Source organism: Amblyraja radiata, chromosome 27 (assembly GCF_010909765.2).
Source record: "Amblyraja radiata isolate CabotCenter1 chromosome 27, sAmbRad1.1.pri, whole genome shotgun sequence".
NCBI classification, from domain to species: domain Eukaryota; kingdom Metazoa; phylum Chordata; class Chondrichthyes; order Rajiformes; family Rajidae; genus Amblyraja; species Amblyraja radiata.
In genome coordinates this window covers 1,953,472-1,973,471 of record NC_045982.1, presented here as the reverse complement: position 1 = coordinate 1,973,471, position 20,000 = coordinate 1,953,472, and the positions used below count along the sequence as shown (strand labels likewise).

Below are 20,000 nucleotides of genomic sequence, written 5' to 3'. Positions count from 1 at the left end.
AGGGGCAATTTACAGAGGGTCGATTAACCTGTAAACCTGCACGTCTTTGGGATGTGGGGTGAAACCGGAGCACCCGGAGGAATCCCACACGGTCGCAGGGAGGTCTCCTAATCTGAGGAAAGACATTCTTGCCGTAGAGGGAGTACAGAGAAGGTTCACCAGACTGATCCCTGGGATGGCAGGACTTTCATATGAAGAAAGACTGGATAGACTCGGCTTGTACTCGCTAGAATTTAGAAGATTGAGGGGGGATCTTATAGAAAGTGACAAAATTCTTAAGAGGTTGGACAGGCTAGATGCAGGAAGATTATTCCCGATGTTGGGGAAGTCCAGAACAAGGGGTCACAGTTTAAGGATAAGGGGGAAATCTTTTAGGACCGAGATGAGAAAAACATTTTTCACATAGAGAGTGATGAATCTCTGCCACAGAAGGTAGTTGAGGCCAGTTCATTGGCTATATTTAAGAGGGAGTTAGATGTGGCCCTTGTGGCTAAAGGGATCAGGGGGGTATGGAGAGAAGGCAGGTACAGGATACTGAGTTGGATGATCAGCCATGATCATATTGAATGGCGGTGCAGGCTCGAAGGTAGTTGAAGGCCAGTTCATAGAAACCTAGAAAATAGGTGCAGGAGTAGAGGCCATTCGGCCCTTCGAGCCTGCACCTGCACCTGTTTTCTATGTTTCTATGTTTCTATGTACAACTCCTCCCCCCTCCGTCGTTGGGTAGACTGAGACTGACTCCCCCCCCCCTCCACATACAATCTTTGCACATGCCCAATCCTCTCGACTCGACACTTCAAATTTATGTTTCATGTATCTTGTGTTTTTATGACATAATCGGCAGATCAATTTCCCTCCTGGGATAAATAAAGTTCTATCGTATCACGTTTAAGAAGGAACTGCAGATGCTGGAAAATCGAAGGTAGACAAAAATGCTGGAGGAACTCAGCGGGTGCAGCAGCATCTATGGAGCGAAGGAAATAGGCAACGTTTTGGGACGAAACCCTTCAGGAAGGAAATAGGTAACGTTTCGGCCCGAAACGTTGCCTATTTCCTTCGTTCCATAGATGCTGCTGCACCCGCTGAGTTTTTTCTATCGTATCATAGAAACATAGAAAATAGGTGCAGGAGTAGGCCATTTGGCCCTTCGAGCCTGCACCGCCATTCAATATGATCATGGCTGATCATCCAACTCAGTATCCTGTACCTGCCTTCTCTCCATACCCCCTGATCCCTTTAGCCACAAGGGCCACATTTACGTAACTCCCAATGAACTGTGGCCTCAACTGCCTTCTGTGGCAGAGAATTCCAGAGATTCACCACTCTCTGTGTGAAAAATGTTTTTCTCATCTCGGTCCTAAAAGATTTCCCCCTTATCCTTAAACTGTGACCCCTTGTTCTGGACTTCCCCAACATCGGGAACAATCTTCCTGCATCTAGCCTGTCCAACCCCTTAAGAATTTTGTAAGTTTCTATAAGATCCCACCTCAATCTTCTAAATTCTAGCGAGTATCGCTTCACACAAACCAAGAGAAATGGGTTTCAAGTCCCAGACGAGTTCCAAAACAGGCAGGTCAGTGAAGTACAACTTCAACTTCAATCCAAATGTTGCCTCACATTTCGTATGGGCGGTGGTGCCTTTGTGGGTGAATTATTGAACCTGCTCTCAATAGAGTTCCCAAACCTGCTTCAAATTTACCACAGCCGCGGGCAATTTCAATCCAGGTTAATAAATAAACCTGAAATTTATAGGCTAATCTCAGTAACTGGAACCAGGCCACTCTTGGACTGCCGTTAAAATGTTCACTCTCGTCTCTCATGGCCAATAATTTCCACTCGGAGGATAGTCCGTATCTGGAACAAGCTGCCCGACGGGACTACAGGTGTGGTTACAATTACGAAACTTAAAAAAAAACAAAAAACACCTGGACAGATGTGTGGATAGGAAGGGTTCATGAAGTCAAAGGGCCAAATGCAGGCAAAGGGGGCCAGACTAGTCGGCAGCGAGAAGGTGGGCCGAAGGGCCTGTCTCCGTGCTGTCAGCTGTATCATTCTATGAAGGAGGTTCATTGGCTTTCCTTGTTCTGGTCTACCTGTGACTCCACAGCTACCTACCAAGCCGACTCTTGCGTGACCTTTCACTTAGGGGCGGCATGGTGTCGCAGCGGGTGGAGCTGCTGCTTCATAGCGCCAGAGACCAGAGTTCGATCCCGGCTACGGGTGCTGGCTGGATGGAGTTTATATGTTCTTCCCGTGACCTGCGTGGGTTTTCTCCGGGTGCTCCGTTTTCCTACACACTCCGAGGTCGTGCATGTTTGTAGATCAATTGTCCTCTGTAAATTGTCCCTAGTGTGTAGGGTGTGAAAGTGGGATAACATAGAACTAGTGATCGATGATGAGCATGAACTCGGTGGGCCGAAGGGCCTGTTTACACATTGTATCACTAAATCTAAATGCAGGCAAATGGTGAAGTGCACCAACCTGGCCAGCATGGACAACGTGAGCTGGAGAAACTCAGCGGGTGCACCCGAAGGGTTTCGTCCCGAAACGTTGCCTATTTCCTTCGCTCCATAGATGCTGCTGCACCTGCTGAGTTTCTCCAGCACTTTTGTCTACCTTCCTGGTGAGTTTCATTGTCTGAAACTCGTTTTCACCTAGCTCACAGCTAACAATGACCTGTTGCTTTTTTGCATCTTTCATTCATTTGTTCTATATATCTCTCTCTATATCCTCGTCAAAACACTTGTTTCCCTCTCCGCAGACTCTCAGTCTGAAGAAGGGTCTCGACCCGAAACGTCACCTATTCCATTTCACCAGAGATGCCGCCTGTCCCGCTGAGTTACTCCAGCGTTTTGTGTCTGCCTTCGAGGTGGGACTTTGTGGGCTTACCTTGGTACGGAGATGGGGTATTGGATGGCCGACCACTCCGACTGTGTTTCTGCCTTCTCCCATCTTTCCAATCTGCAACTAACACAAAGAACAACATATGGACCGGTTCATCTTTGCCAGGATGATCACAGGCAGCATTTATGAAGATCTTGAGCAAAACACAGAGTGTTAAGGGCCTGTCCCACTTACGCGAACTTGGCTCACAAATTACGTGGCCTCGTGGTCGCTTGAGGCGTACGGGCATCGTATAGATGCGCGGGGCTGGTCCCACTTAGAAGCGCGGAGTTGTGCAGGGCTGGTCCCGACATCGCGCGGGGCTCCGAAATTCTTGCAGTGACCGAAATCCTCAAGCGCCGATGGCCTGTCGGCCCGCGTATGCACGCAGGCGCATTGCGGTCGTACGCAGCGCGTGACGGTGTACGCCTAGCGCGTGGCGTTGCGTAATGACGTCACCGCCTGAAGCCGTGCGACGCCCAAATTCAGTCGGCCCGCCTCCTGCCCAGCTGATTGGTAAGCATGACATAAATGACGTCACGCGCGAACTCCGCTTCTGGCTGGTTGCGCCAAACGTACGCAACCGCATACCAAGTGGGACAGGCCAGTCATAGTCATCCATACAGTGCGGATACAGGCCCTTCGGCCCAACTCACCCACATTAGCCAACAATGTCCCAGCTACACCTGCCTGCGCTTGGTCCATATCCCTCCAAACCTGTCCTATCCATGCACCTGTGCAACTGTTTCTTAAACGTTGGGATAGTCCCAGCCTCAACTACCTCCTCTGGCAGTTTGTTCCATACACCCACCACCCTTTGTGTGAACAAGTTGCCCCTCAGGTTCCTACACGTTCTGGACATATTTACAATGTTACCGAACCCAATTAACCTACAAACCTGCACGTCTTTCGAGTGTGGGAGGAAACTGGGGCACCCGGAGAAAACCCACGCAGGTCAATTTAGTTTATTGTCACATGTACCGAGGTACAGGGAAAAGCTTTTGCTGCGTGCTAACCAGTCAGCGGGAAGACTGTGCATGATTACAATCGAAAGTCCACAAGGTTCCAGCAGTTGTAGCGACCTCTTATTCTGCCATTTCCTTGCGGGAGCTGTCCTAACGTTTTCCCAAACACAGGCGAAGATTATAGTTTGGAATGGAATACGGAATACTTAATTATCACACGTGACAAGGCACGGAGAGATTCTTTGCGTGCGTACCCGAGGTATACAAATAGTGGCCACATAAAGGGCATTCGCTCTCCTTTGTTCTCTTCCCCCTCCCCCCCTAACCCCCACAGTGGTCCCCTCCCCCATTCCGGGTCCACATTGTCCATTGTTCTCCCCCCCTCCCCATTGTCCTTACCCCTCCCTCATGGCAGTCCCCCCACGCCGGGTTCTCCATTGTTCTTCTCCCCCCCCCCCCCCCCAGACCCCCCACGCTCTCATCAACCCCCGACCGAGGGTCAACCCGCGAGGCTTCGTCAGCGAGGTTAGTTCGTGGAATAACAAAATCCCGCCACAACTCACCCTTTTGAGGCCCTGGTTTTCTCATTGTTGGGAGGTGAACGGCTGGTGTGGACAAACCCACCAGGAGGGGGCTCCTGCAACGAGTAAACAAAGTACCCAGTTACTCAGCGTTCAATGACAAACCCAACTCATTGGGCTGTTAATCATTCACATTCCCCAGTGTAGTTTCGTTTAGAGATACAATGTGGAGAAAGGCCCTTCGGCCCTTCGTCCGCGCCAGCGACAGAGAGACAGAGAGACAGAGAGACAGGGAGACAGGGAGACACAGAGACACAGAGAGACAGAGAGACAGAGAGACAGAGAGACAGAGAGACAGAGAGACAGAGAGACAGAGAGACAGAGAGACAGAGAGACAGAGACAGAGAGACAGAGAGACACAGAGAGACACAGAGAGACAGAGAGACAGAGAGACAGAGAGACAGAGAGACAGAGAGACAGAGAGACAGAGAGACAGAGAGACAGAGAGAGAGAGAGACACAGAGACAGAGAGACAGAGAAACAGAGACAGAGAGACAGAGAGAGAGAGAGACACAGAGACAGAGAGACAGAGAAACAGAGACAGAGAGACAGAGAAACAGAGACAGAGACAGAGAGACAGACAGACACACACGCACACGCACACACACAAGCACACACGAGATTTTACATTTACACCAAGCCAATTAACCTTACAAACCCGCACGTCTTTGTGGAGTGCGGGAGGAAACCGGAGCACCCGGAGAAAACCCACGCGGTCACGGGGAGAACGTACAAACTCCATACAGACAGCACCCGTAGTCGGGATCAAATCACAAACCATAAGATTAAGAAACAGTTGCTACCCCAAGACCATCACCACTCTGAACTCTGCATTGAACACACACAGCCCCCATAGCCAATATCATGTGCTGCCTCAACACTATACCGTGAACCATTGCACATTACGTCTTGATGATGTTTTTCTTGCCGTTTGTGTTGTTTCCATTGTCATTATCTGGTACGTTGGAGCTCCGCTCGGGCAATGCGTCTCAAACTGTTTTACTGTTTATTTTAATAAATCATGATTCTCTGGGTATCTACATTTTTAGTTGATTAAGATATGACTATCGGATGGAAGCTACAAATCAAATCTCGCTGCACCTCTGTGCAATGACAATAAAATATATTATTATTATTAGTCATTGTTAGTATTTACAATGACAATGTCGTGTCGTGTCTGAAGAAGGGTCTCGACCAAAACGCCACTGGGATGATTCCTGGGATGTCAGGACTTTCATATGAAGAAAGACTGGATAGACTCGGCTTGTACTCGCTAGAATTTAGAAGATTGAGGGGGGATCTTATAGAAACTTACAAAATTCTTAATGGGTTGGACAGGCTAGATGCAGGAAGATTGTTCCCGATGTTGGGGAAGTCCAGAACAAGGGGTCACAGTTTAAGGATAAGGGGGAAATCTTTTAGGACCGAGATGAGGAAAACTTTTTTCACACAGAGAGTGGTGAATCTGTGGAATTCTCTGCCGCAGAAGGTAGTTGAGGCCAGTTCATTGGCTATATTTAAGAGGGAGTTAGATGTGGCCCTTGTGGCTAAAGGGATCAGGGGGGTATGGAGAGAAGGCAGGTACAGGATACTGAGTTGGATGATCAGCCATGATCATATTGAATGGCGGTGCAGGCTCGAAGGGCCGAATGGCCTACTCCTGCACCTATTTTCTATGTTTCTATGTCACCCACTCCTTCTCTCCAGAGACGCTGCCTATCCCGCTGAATTACTCCAGCATTTTGTGCCTGTTCCCATGCTGTTTAGTACTGTGACTTCCACACAAGTTGAAATGCATCCTCATCACTACTTCCCCACAGATAAAGAAAGGCTCTTGAGAATATGTGTCGGAGGGAACTGCTAGATGCCTGTGGATACCAAAGATAGCGACCCAAAATGCTGGAGTAACTCAGCATCTCTTGAGAAAAAAAATAAATATTCTCCACAGATGCTGCCTGAAGCAATGTTACTCCAGCACTTTAGGTCCATCTCTGATTGGAATGATGCTGTGGGAAGCTGCAACTAATTGCTTCCTTTCCAGTTATCTTGGGAAGAAGTTATTGGTTTTCTCTTGTATAAATATACTACAAAAGTATTATAAATATATGATATATCTAAGGTACACAACTATCTCACTGGCTCTCCCCATCCCTGCTCTTTCCCCACCCTCTCTCTCTCTCTCGTCTCTAACCCCTCTCCCTCCCTCCCCTTCTCTTTTTCTCTCCCCTCCATTTATTTCTCTTCCCCCTCTCTAACCCTCCCTAGCTCTCTCTCTCTCTTTATCCCCCATTCCCCCTCGCTATCTCTCTCTCCCCCCCCCTCTCTCTTTCTCTTCCCCCCCCCTCTCTCTCTTTCTCTTCCCTTCGCCTGTCTGCTTTTGCATTTCCACGTGTGAGGTCAGAGACCGATAGCCACCATGAGGCGCAGGGTCACAGAGTGAACGCCCCGATCAGTCTCTCGAGAGCCCAGAGTTGGTGAATCGAGGACCAGAGGACACAGGTTCAAGGTGAAGGGGAAAAGATTTCATAGGAATCTGAGGGGTACCTTCTTCACACAAAGGGTGTTTGGTGGGTGTATGGAACGAGCTGCCAGAGGAGGTAGTTGAGGCTGGGACTATCCCAATGCTTAAGGAACAGTTAGACAGGTAGACACAAAATGCTGGAGTAACTCAGTGGGTCGAACAGCATCTCTGGAGAGGAGGAATGGGTAACGTTTCGGGTTGAGACAGGGGCATGGATAGGACAGGTTTGGAGGGATGTGGGCCAAACACGGGCAGGTGGGGCCGGTGTGGGCTAGTTGGGCCGAAGGGCCTGTTGCAACACTGTATCATTCTATGACTCGAAGACTCGAAGACTCTTACGGGTCTGTCCCACTTGGTGATTTTTTTGGCAACTGCCGGCGACTGTCATAGTCGTAGCAGGTCGCCGAAAAACCGGCGACAACCTTCATCATCCTGGTGACAACCTACATCAGGAGAAGTCAAGCTACGCTCATTGGCGTCAAACCCACTGTCTCCGAAAAATTTCCAACATGTCGGAAATTTAGCGCCGACCAGAAAGACGCGACTGAGGAGACTTCTCCCGGCAACCGCTGGCGAACATGTGGCGACAAACTAGTCGCCTGTTGTTGCCTAAAAAAAAATCACCTAAGTGGGACAGGCCCCATCAGACTGTAAGACTCTATGAGTGGAATGAAGTGTATTACCACAGCACCTTAAACCGTGATCCATCAGCCACACATAGACTGGCAACAATAACGGCCTCCATGCCTGACACACACTTGAATTGGCCCGACTACCTGCTCTGTGAAGGGTGACTCACTGTTGGTCAAAGGCCAAGAGTCATGTCGGACGGAGTCATGCAAGACATCGCAGAGGGCCAGCCTGACATAGCGAGCGGCTCATATTGCAACGTTTAACCCATAGCTACCAAGGAGCAAACGTGCAGTCTGTAGCTTTGTAACTGCAATGTACAAATGGGTTTAGTTTAGTTAAGTGATGCAGAGCAGAAACAGGCCCTTTGGAGTCCACGCCGACCAGCGATCCCTGCACACTAGCGTGATCCCCATACACTAGCGCGCGCACACACACACACACACACACACACTAACACACACACACTAACACACACACACACACTAACACACACACACACACACTAACACACACACACACACACACACACTAACACACACACACACACACACACACTAACACACACACACACACACACACTAACACACACACACACTAACACACACACACACACACTAACACACACACACACACACACACTAACACACTAACACACACACACACACACACACTAACACACACACACACTAACACACACAAACACACACACACACTAACACACACACACACACACACACTAACACACACACACATACACACACACACACACACAACACACACACAACACACACCACACAAACACACCACCCCCCTACACACACACCACACACACACACACACTAACCACACACACACACACCCCACCCACACAAACCCCCTACACACCCACACCCACACACCCACACCACACACACACACACACACACCCACCCCTAACACACCACACCCACACACACACACACACCCTAACCCCCACCACCCACACACACCCCACCCCCACCCCCCACACACACACCACCCCCCCCCACACACACACCCCCCACACACACACACAAACCCCCCCCCACACACCCCCCACCCCCCCCCCACCCACCCACCCCCACACCCCCCCACCCCCCCACACCCCCCCCCACCCCCCCCACACCCCCACCCACTTAACACCCACCACACACCACACACCCTACCACACCACACCCCTAGCCCCCACACACACCCCCCCCCACACCCCCCACCCACCCCCTCCCACCACACACACTAACACACACGCACACACTAACACACACACACACACTAACACACACACACTAACACACACACACATAAACACACACACACACTAACACACACATAAACACACACACACACACACTAACACACACACACACTAACACATACACACACACACATTACACACTAGCGTGCGCACACACACACACACACATACACACTAGGGACAATTTACAATTTTACCAAAACCAATTAACCCACAGTCCTGTACGTCTTTGGAGTGTGGGAATAAACCAGAGCACCCAAAGAAAACCCACGCAGGTCACGGGGAGAAGGTAAAACTTCGTACAGACAGCGCCCGTAGTCAGGATCGAGCTGGGATTGGCGATTTTTGAGGGTCCCGAACAGAAACGTCACCTATCCATGTTCTCCACAGATGCTGCCTGACCCGCTGAGTTACTCCAGCACTCTGTGAAACGTCACCTATCCATGTTCTCCACAGATGCTGCCTGACCCGCTGAGTTACTCCAGCATTCTGTTCTACACATAAAATAGTTATTGTGCCAACATGTAGGTTATTGAACTTTGCGAGTATATGATTAAATTGCAAGATGAAATATTGGAAGGTGAAGGAGAAGTGGGGTTTTAGATTGGACGCCAAGAATCCTCTGCACCACCTCGCCCAGGACTCAGCGACTGGGACCTCAACGCCTGTCATCTCGTCGCCCCTTCTCCCGTCACGCAGCGACCCTCTGTGGCTTCGGTTTCTACACACGAGGAGCAGGGAGAACCAGCTGGGAACAGGCTTCACGACCTCCGCAATTCACTGTTGCACCACAGTCCCACCCGGCTCGGACCTGCCCCCCCCCCCCCCGCAAAGAGTGGGTCGCCCTGAACCTGCTCCGTACAGGGGTCGGCCGGTTCAACGCCAACATGCATCGCTGGGGGCTGCCTGTGTTCATCAGCAGCCTGCGTGTGTGGAGCAGACCAGCCAACAGCGCAGTAGTGCTTCATTATCGACTGCGCTGTCCTCCGTCCCCCTGGTGGAGGGGTAGACCCTCGACAACAGCAATAGACAATAGACAATAGGTGCAGGAGTAGGCCATTCGGCCCTTCGAGCCAGCACTGCCATTCAATGTGATCATGGCTGATCATCCCCAATCAGTACCCCGTTCCTGCCTTCTCCCCATATCCCCTGACTCCGCTATCTTTAAGAGCCCTATCTAGCTCTCTCTTGAAAGCATCCAGAGAACCTGCCTCCACCGCCCTCTGAGGCAGAGAATTCCGCACTCACCACTCTCTGTGAGAAAAAGTGTTTCCTCGTCTCCGTTCTATATGGCTTACTCTTATTCTTAAACTGTGGCCCCTGGTTCTGGACTCCCCCAACATCGGGAACATGCTTCCTGCCTCTAGCGCGTCCAAACCCTTAACAATCTTATACGCTTCAATGAGATCTCCTCTCATCCTTCTAAACTCCAGAGTGTACAAGCCCAGCTGCTCCATTCTCTCAGCATATGACAGTCCCGCCATCCCGGGAATTAACCTTGTAAACCTACGCTGCACTCCCTCAATAGCAAGAATATTGAACTGGCAACAGTGCCTGGAGGCCGTTACATAACCTCTGCTGACTCAGACGCAAGAAGAAGCAGATAGGCACGTGGATGTACAGGGAATGGAGGGATATAGATCAGGTGCAGGCAGAGGAGATCCGTTTAACTTGATGGCAAGTGGGTCATATACTACAATGGAACATTGACATTCTTACTTGCAGCAATCAGGGCAAGGCCACTGTGGACTGAAAAGCCCGTTCTTGCGCTGAACTGTTCAAAGTTCCGAAGACAGACACAAAGCGCTGGAGTAACTCAGCGGCTCAGGCAGCATCTCTGGAGAGAAGGAACAGGTGATGTTTCGGATCGAGACCCTTCTTCAGAGTCTGAAGACCTGAAACGTCACCCATCTTTTTCTCTAGAGGTTCTTCCAGCGTTACTCCAGCACTTTGTGACTATCTTTGGTTTAAACCAGTATCTGCAGTTCTTTAAAATAGGCACAAAAAGCTGGAGTAACTCAGCGGCTCAGGCAGCATCTCTAGGGGAAAGGAATAGATGATGTTTCGGGTCGGGACCCTTCTTCAAATCTGCGTCTGCAGAAGGAACTGCAGATGTTGGTTTAAACCGAAGATAGACACAAAAAGCTGGAGTAATTCAGCGGGACAGGCAGCATCTCTCGAGAGAAGAGATGGATGACGTTTCGGATCGAGAGCCTTCTTCAGACTTCTCGACCCCAGCAGTAGGAACATTGAAGGTAGACAAAAATGCTGGAGAAACTCAGCAGCTGAGTCAGCATCTATGGAGCAAAGGAAATAGGCAACGTTTCAGGTCGAAACCTCTCTTCAGTATGAAGTCAATGTATGAACATTGACTTCTCTAACTTCAGATAGCCCTTGCTTTCCCACTTTCTCCCCTTCCCAGTTCTCCCACTAGTCCTACTGTCTCCGACTACATTCCATCTTTGTCCCGCCCCCTCCCCTGACATCAGTCTGAAGAAGGGTCTCGACCCGAAACGTCGCCCATTCCTTCTCTCCATAGATGTTGCCTGTCCCGCTGAGTTACTCCAGCATTCTGTGTCTACCTTCAATACTTTGGTAGGACTGGTTTAGGGATATGGACCAAACGCGGGCAGGTGGGACCAGTGTAGCTGTGACATGTTGGCCGTTGTGTGGCAAGATAGAAACATAGACAATAGGTGCAGGAGGAGGCCATTCAGCCCTTTGAGCCAGCACTGCCATTCATTGTGATCATGGCTGATCGTCCCCAATCAATAACCCGTGCCTGCCTTCTCCCCATATCCCTTGATTCCACTAGCCCCTAGAGCTCTATCTAACTCTCTCTTAAATCCATCCAGTGACTTGGATGGGCCAAAGTGCCTGTTTCCACGCTGTATCACTCTACAGGCCCAGTGCCACCAAACGCTCATCATATGTTAAGCCAAGATCAAGGACAATGTAGTATGTTTGAAGAGGCAGTGGGAGTGACACGTGCTGGAACCCTGAAGTTGTTCTCAATCCCCTTGAGTAACAGAAAAACAAACTAGGATTTGTCATATTTTATTGCCACAAAACACAAGCCACAAAGTCCACAGTAGCATTAGAGAACGCACTGTTTAGACGGAGTTACGACATTTTCCTGCAAGTGTATTTTGGATGAAAAACTAAATACTTTACATCCAATAATAATCTGTTTGGAGAGCTTTTAGAATAAGAAAACATACAGATTTTTACGAGGATGTTGCCAGGACTGGAGGGTCTGAGTGTAGGGAGAGGTTGAGTAGGCTGGGACTCTATTCCCTGGAGCGCAGGAGGATGAGGGGTGATCTTATAGAGGGAGGTGCATAGTCATGAGAGGAATAGATCGGGTAGATTCACAGAGTCTCTTGCCCAGTGTAGGGGAAACGGGAACCAGAGGACGTAGGTTTAAGGTGAAGGGGAGAAAAATGTAGGAGGAACCTCAGGGGCAACTTAGTTTTTTTTACACAAATGGTGGTGGGTGTATGGAAGGAGCTGCTGGAGGTAGTTGAGGCCGGGACTATTGCAACGTTTAAGAAACATTTGGTCAGGTACATGGATAGGACAGTAGATTCTGAAGAAGGGTCTCGACCCCGAAACGTCACCTTCTCTCCAGAGATGCCGCCTGTCGCAAGCATTCTGTGTCGAACAGGGATACTAAAGCATGAGTTACTCGAGCATTCTGTGTCGAACATGGATAGGACATGGTGGGACTAGCGTAGATGGGGCATATTGGTCGGCGTGGGCTAGTTGGGCAGAAGGGTGTGCTTCCACTCTGTAGATATGCAGACCTTCAGTTAAAGGATCAGCTGTCAAATAATGGATGGCCATGTGGAGGCCGTGGTCGATTCACATCCAGGAACTTTTCAATGTAAACCTCTTCTGCTAACATAATACAATGATCGCAAAGTGCCACCCAGGAGGTCACATGGGGAACGTGCAAACTCCTCACAGACAGCACCCAAGGCCATGCTGTGCTGTGTGACTCTTTGGGCAGGTGGGACTCGTGAAGGAAGGAACTACAGATGCTGATTTACACCGAAGATAGACCCGAAATGCTGGAGTAACTCAGCGGGACAGGCAGCATCTGTGGAGAGAAGGAATGGGTGACGTTTCGGGTCGAGACCCTTCTTCAGACGCAATTTGAATCCATTTTCAGACACAGTTTGAAGAAGGGTCTCGACATCTATCGAGGAATTTAAACTAAACTAAGGTTTAGTTTTAATTTAGTGTAGTTTAGAGATACAGCGCGGAAACAGGCCCTTCGGCCCATCGAGTCCCCGCCAGCCCACGATCACCCCGCACACTAACACTATCCTACACACACTAGGGACAATTTACAATTATACCAAACCAATTAGCCAACAAACCTGTACCTCTTTAGGGTGTGGGAGGAAACCGGAGCACCCGGAGAAAACCCACACAGGTCACGGGGGGAGAACGTACAAACTCCGTACAGACAGCACCCGTAGTCGGGATCGAACCCGGGTCTCTGGCGCCGTGAGGCATCAACTCTACCGCTGCGCCACCACAAAGAGTGTGGAAGATTATTTGAAACGGAAATAGGATGTATTGCAGATTCCAGCACTTAAACTCAAAAAGTTCTGATTTATGCACAGCTTTTTAATTATAAAACTGCTTTATGTTTAATATCTTAGTTATGGTTTTAAGCATTGATGGAAGCAATTAAGTTAAACCGTCTAACTGAATTAATATTCTCTGAATTATGAATCAATTTTAATCAATGCCATTAATAAAATCCCAGCTATCTCCTGACAAATTCAACTAATTGCATGATTTTTTCCCTCCTCAGTCTGCTGACCCAATAATGTTTACGAAGGAACTGCAGATGCTGGTCTACACCGAAAATAGACACCAAATGCTGGAGTAACTCAGAGGGACAGACAGCATCTCTGGAGAGAAGGAACGGGTGACGTTTCGGGTCGAGGCCCTACTTCAGATTTCTCAACCCGAAACGTCGCCCATTCCTTCTCTCCAGAGATGCCGACTGTCCTGCTGATTTACTCCAGCTTTTTGCGTCCATCTTCGATTCAATAATGTTTACAACTTTGATTGAAAGAAAAAGCATAGAAACAGGCCCTTCGGCCCACCGAGTCCATGCCGACCATCGATCGCCGGTTTACACTAGTTCCATGTTATCCCACTTTCTCATCCACTCCGCACACACTAGGGGCAATTTACAGAGGGGCCGATTAACTTACTAACCCGCACGTCTTTGGGTTGTGGGGGGAAACCGGAGCACCCGGTGGAAACCCAGGAGGTCACATGGGGAACGTGCAAACTCCTCACAGACAGCGCCCAAGGCCATGCAGCTGTTCTGTATGACTCTTTGGGCAGGTGGGACTCGTGAAGGAAGGAACTGCAGATGCTGGTTTACACCGAAGATAGCCCCAAAATGCTGGAGTAACTCAGCGGGACAGGCAGCATCTGTGGAGAGAAGGAATGGGTGACGTTTCGGGTCGAGACCCTTCTTCAGACTCAAATTGAATCCAATTTCAGACACAGTCTGAAGAAGGGTCCCGACATCTATCGAGGAATGTCACGTCACCCATGTATATGGGGCATGTGGGTCAGCATGGGCACGTTGGGCCGAAGGGCTTGTTTCCGCGCTGTTGTAAAGACCTCCATCTGACACCTTACCTGGGGAAGGTGTGTGCTTGTGTGATGGCCGACCCGCTGGTAGACGGCTATGAACCTGCATTCATTTAGCTGCCCGTCCTCAACATTGCCGCAGCAACTGCAGCAAAATCCTCTTCCCATTCATTCACACGTTGGTAATCCACGAGTTCAAATCCCGTTGCTGGTCTTAGTCCACCGGATGCCTGGGAACGAGGAGATCTCGGGAGAATAAGGAATCTGAAATTTGTAACAGAAAACAATGTAAGAGCCGGCAAAGGTTTTTTCTTCTTCTTTTTACTGAGTTTTTATTATATTTATTATGATTCCATATTCGGTTGTGCGGCTGCAAGTCAAGGGCCTGTCCCACTTGGCGATTGTTTCGGCGACTGCCGGAGTCATATCAGTATCGGCAAAAGATTTTGAACATTTCAAAATCCGGCGGCAACAAAAAAATGTCGCGACACTTGAAATAAACACCGCGCGTCGATACGTCATCACGCCGTGGATTTCTCGGTGACCTGATACGTCAGTCAATGATGCCGGTAGTCGCCGAAAAAATCGCCAAGTGGGACAGGCCCTTAAGAATTTCATCTGGGACATGTGACAATAAAACACTCTTGACTCGACCATGACAGGGCAGCACGGTGGCGCAGCGGTAGAGTTGCTGCTTCACAGCGGCAGAGACCAGGGTTCGATCCTGACTACGGGTGCTGTCTGTACGGAGTTAGTACGTTCTCCCCGTGACCTGCGTGGGTTTTCTCCGGGTGCTCTGGTTTCCTCCCAAAGTCCAAAGACGTGCAGGTTTGTAGGTTAATTAGCTTCTGTAAATTGTCCCCAGTGTGTAGGATGGTGCAAGTGCATGGGGTGAGCACTTGTCAGCACAGACGTGGAGGGCCGAAGGGCCTGTTTCCGCGCTGGATCCCTAAAGTAAAGTCTACAGGAGGTGCCGGATCACCAGTTACCAGATATTCAGTGATGGACCCGTGTACAGAGAAATAAATTGTGCAATATCCATATCTGTTATCATATCCATATCCATATCCATATCAATTGTCCATATCTGCAAAGATCAAGACATGTCCGTCATTGCAGATCATCATTACCCTTGTAGTGCCAGACAGAGGCACTCACACACGCACGCACTCACACACACGCTCTCACTCACACACACGCACGCACTCACACACACGCGCTCACTCACACACACGCACGCACTCACACACGCACGCACTCACACACACGCGCTCACTCACACACACACGCACTCACACACACGCTCACTCACGCACGCGCTCACTCACACACGCGCTCACACACGCACGCGCTCACTCACTCACACTCACACGCACTCACACACGCACTCACACACATGCACTCTCACACACATGCACACACACTCACACACGCACGCACTCACACACGCGCTCACACGCGCTCTCTCACACACATGCACACACACATGCACGCACTCTCTCGCACACAGGCATGCTCACTCACACATGCACTCTCTCACACACATGCACTCACACATTCTCACTCACACACGCACACTTCCACTCTCACTCGCGCGCTATCACACACGCACTGACACACACACGCATTGACACGCACACACTTACTCTCTCACACGCATGCTCACACTCACTCAACACACATGCACTGACGTACACACACACAGTCTCACACACACAGATTCTCCAACACACACTCAATGGAAACATTGCATCCCCTCCCATCTCTCTACCCCATTCCTTCTCCCTCATCCCCTAGTCTACACCCCCCTCCTCTCCCCCATCCTCATCTCCACTCCCCCGCCATGGATAGGGTGGGGGAAGACGGGAGGGAGAGAGGGCAACAATGACACAATGAAACATAAACAAGGAGCCAGCGCGTCCGGTGGCCCGGGGCTGGAGAGAGGGAGAGAGACCCGGCCCCACACTGGACACATCACACTAGACATGTAAATACCGCGCTGGATACATTGCGTTGGATACAATGCATCGATACATTGGATTCAATACAAAGCAATGGATACAGTGCACTGGATACAATGCAGTGGCTACACGGCGCACTGAAGGCGACACTACCCCCCTCAACCCCCTCCATCTCTCCCTCCCCCCTTCCTTCCTCTCTCTCTCTCTCTCTCTCTCTCCTCCCCCCCTCCATCTCTCCCTCCTCTCTCTCCCCTTCCCCCTTCCTCTCTCTCTCCCTCCTTCCTCCCCTCCATCTCTCCCTTCCTCTCTCTCTCTCCCTCCTCCCTCCTCCTCCCCTCCATCTCCCCCTTCCTCTCCCCCCCCCCTCCCCTCCTGTCTGCAGCCCCCTCCACCCCGGGCTGCGAGTCTCCGCCGCCCGCCCGCTGGCTGCCCAGCGCCTCGGGGCAAGCGGCTACTTACCGGCGGCAGCTTGAGGCTGCGGTGCGGTGTAGACTGACTCCCCTGCTCCAGTCTCCCCACCGCCTGGCTCCGGGCTTTAGATTTCACTCAGTTTCCGCCATGTTTGCAGCCTGCGCAGTGAGGGCAAGGGGAGAGAGGGAGGGAGGGAGGGAGGGAGGGAGACCCTCATCGTGCTGCTGCCACTCCTCACTACAAAGGCTGACACCGCACGACCCCTACTGATGGAAGCCGGCACTGGCAGCGGCGCTCTGGGTCACCCCCAGCGGCCCTTGCCTGCCATCCTCCACACCCCCCTGCCCACACACACACACACACTGGTCGCTGGTCGACGCGGTCTCAGTGGGCCGAAGGGCCTGTTTCCGTGCTGTATCTCCAAACTAAACAAAAAATAAATATAATAAAGATGAACTGCAGATGCTGATTTATACGAAAGACAGAGGAAAAGTGCTGGAGTAACTTAGTGGGTCAGGCTCGCCGAGTTACTCCAGCACTCTGAAATGTCACCTATCCATGTTCTCCACAGATGCTGCCTGACCCGCTGAGTTACTCCAGCACTCTGTGAAACGTCACCTATCCATGTTCTCCACAGATGCTGCCTGACCCGCTGAGTTACTCCAGCACTCTGTGAAACGTCACCTATCCATGTTCTCCACAGATGCTGCCTGACCCGCTGAGTTACTCCAGCACTCTGTGTCAATCCTATGATAAATAAGGAGGCTTGTTGCTCAACCTCCGTGGCCTATCTCAAAATGCTTGGCAATCAATGACATCTTTGCAGTCCACCCAAGAGCTAAAAACAAGTATAGTACAGATCCTCCATTCAACGATGAATTATTGTATCAGTATGGCCATAATGGGCAGCACAGTGGTACAGCGGTAGAGTTGCTGCCTCACTGCGACAGAGGCACGGTTCGATCCTGACTATGGATGCTGTCTGTATGGAGTTTGGACCGAGATGAGAAAAACATTTTTCACACAGGGAGTGATGAATCTGTGGAATTCTCTGCCACAGAAGGTAGTTGAGGCCACACAGTTCATTGGCTATATTTAAGAGGGAGTTAGATGTGGCCCTTGTGGCTAAAGGGATCGGGGGGTATGGAGAGAAGGCAGGTACGGGATACTGAGTTGGATGATCGGCCATGATCATATTGAATGGCGGTGCAGGCTCGAAGGGCCGAATGGCCTACTCCTGCACCTATTTTCTATGTTTCTATGTTCTCCCTGTGACTGCGTGGGTTTTCTCCGGGTGCTCCGGTTTCCTCCCACACTCCAAAGACGTGCAGATTTGTAGGTTAAATGTGCAGGAAGGAACTGCAGATGCTGGTTTAAACACAAAAAGCTGGAGCAGCTCAGCGGGTCAGACAGCATCTCTGGTAGAAAAGGATGAGCTCTCTTCTTATTGAGTCCATGCACAAGATTAGAAGTTGTTCACCCAGAGCTGAACACATTTCTCGGCATCTGTACACAATGGTGCCTGTCTTGTCGCTTCTTGTAGCTTCTTGTGCGTGGTGGTGGAAAGATTGGTGAAAATCGGGCCGCGATGTGAACGCTCTTTCCTTGACCCCAAGGATTAGCTGACCCTTCTTCAGACTCCTTCAAACTTCAGGTTTGTAGGTTAATTGCCTTCTGTCAATTGTCCCTGGTGTGTGTGTAGGATAGAACTAGTGTATGGGTGATTGTTGGTCAGCATGGACTCAGTGGGCCGAAGGGCCTGTTTCCACGCTGTATCTCTGAATGAAACCACTGGATGATGTCACCCAGTACATGGCCCCAATGAACCACACTGACATTCAAAGAACCTCCTCGTTAAAATTCAACTCAAAATGTACAGAGGCGGAGAGACAACGTTCGGCGGCAACTCAATCAGGGATGATCCTGCTCAACCTCCGAGTCCGATGTTGCTTGTACAACCATACAAAGTGGTAAAGTGCATACTAAATATTTTATCAGGGGACAATTAAAACCAATGAGCCCACACCAGCTGTTAGCAAATATGCTCTAAAATGTACAATTTCAGTTCTGATGCAGTCACATTTAAACAGCACTTTTCCTCAAAGACTATAAAGAGGAAACCGGAGCACCCGGAGAAAATCCACGCAGTCACAGGGAGAACATACAAGCTCCATACAGGCACCACCCGTAGTCAGGATCGAACCAGGCCTCTGTCGCAGTGAGGCAGCAACTCTACCACTGTACCACTGTGTTGCCCATTATGGCCATTCATTCATGAATCTGTACTATACTTGTTTTTAGGTCTTGGGTGGACAGCAAATATGTCATTGATTGTCAAGCATTTTGAGATAGGCCACGGCGGTTGAGCAACAAGTCTCCTTATTTATCATAAGATTGACACAAGAGTTCTGGCCTAACTGTTCAATCTTGAATATCTTCTTCTTCTTTCGTGTGGCGTGCACAGCCTAAAGTTGTTGGACAACTTGTTCTATTTGATCTTCCGTTTGCGCACGTCGAGTTGATTGCATTCGTCGAAACAGGGCGGGCCACGTGAAGGTTCCAATCTTCCACCCCTTCTAAAAATATCTTCCACAACCATCGAAATGTCCACACTAACTCATCAGCTAGGTATGGCCAGTTATTTATTACCATACATCCTTGTTATAGTCAAGTCAAGAGTGTTTTATTGTCATGTAATAGGAGCAGAATTAGGCCATTCGGCCCATCAAGTCTACTCCGCCATTCAATCATGGCTGATCTATCTCTCCCTCCTAACCCCATTCTCCCGCCTTCTCCCCATAACCCCTGACACCCGTACTAATCAAAAATCTATCTCTGCCTTAAAACTACCCATTGACTTGTCCTCCACAGCCTGCTGCAGCAATGAATTCCACAGATTCACCACCCACTGTGTGTGTGTGTATGTGTATATGATGTGTGTGTGTGGTGTGTGTGTGTGTGTGTGATGTGTGTGTGTGTGATGTGTGTGTGTGTGTGTGTGTGTATGTGTATGTGGATATGATGTGTGTGTGTGATGTGTGTGTGTGTGTGTGTGTGTGTGTGTGTGTGTGTGTGGTGTGTGTGTGTGTGTGTATATGATGTGTGTGTGTGTGTGTGTGTGTGTATGATGTGTGTATGTGTATA

At 49.9% G+C, this 20,000-nt stretch overlaps 1 protein-coding gene across 1 annotated transcript in view; it reads right to left on the bottom strand.

The window, feature by feature from the left end:
• Window positions 1–17,132, bottom strand: part of LOC116988206 (polycomb protein SCMH1-like) — a 41,691-nt gene extending 24,559 nt beyond the window's left edge. Inside the window, exons 1-4 of the mRNA XM_033044758.1 lie at window positions 16,905–17,132; window positions 14,533–14,748; window positions 4,412–4,485; window positions 2,890–2,967 (exon numbers count right to left, since the gene is read on the bottom strand). Of these exons, the coding sequence (XP_032900649.1) occupies window positions 2,890–2,967; window positions 4,412–4,436 (103 nt within the window). The 5' untranslated portion in view covers window positions 4,437–4,485; window positions 14,533–14,748; window positions 16,905–17,132. The remainder of the gene's footprint in view (window positions 1–2,889; window positions 2,968–4,411; window positions 4,486–14,532; window positions 14,749–16,904) is intronic.
• Between the last annotated feature and the right edge of the window lie 2,868 nt (window positions 17,133–20,000).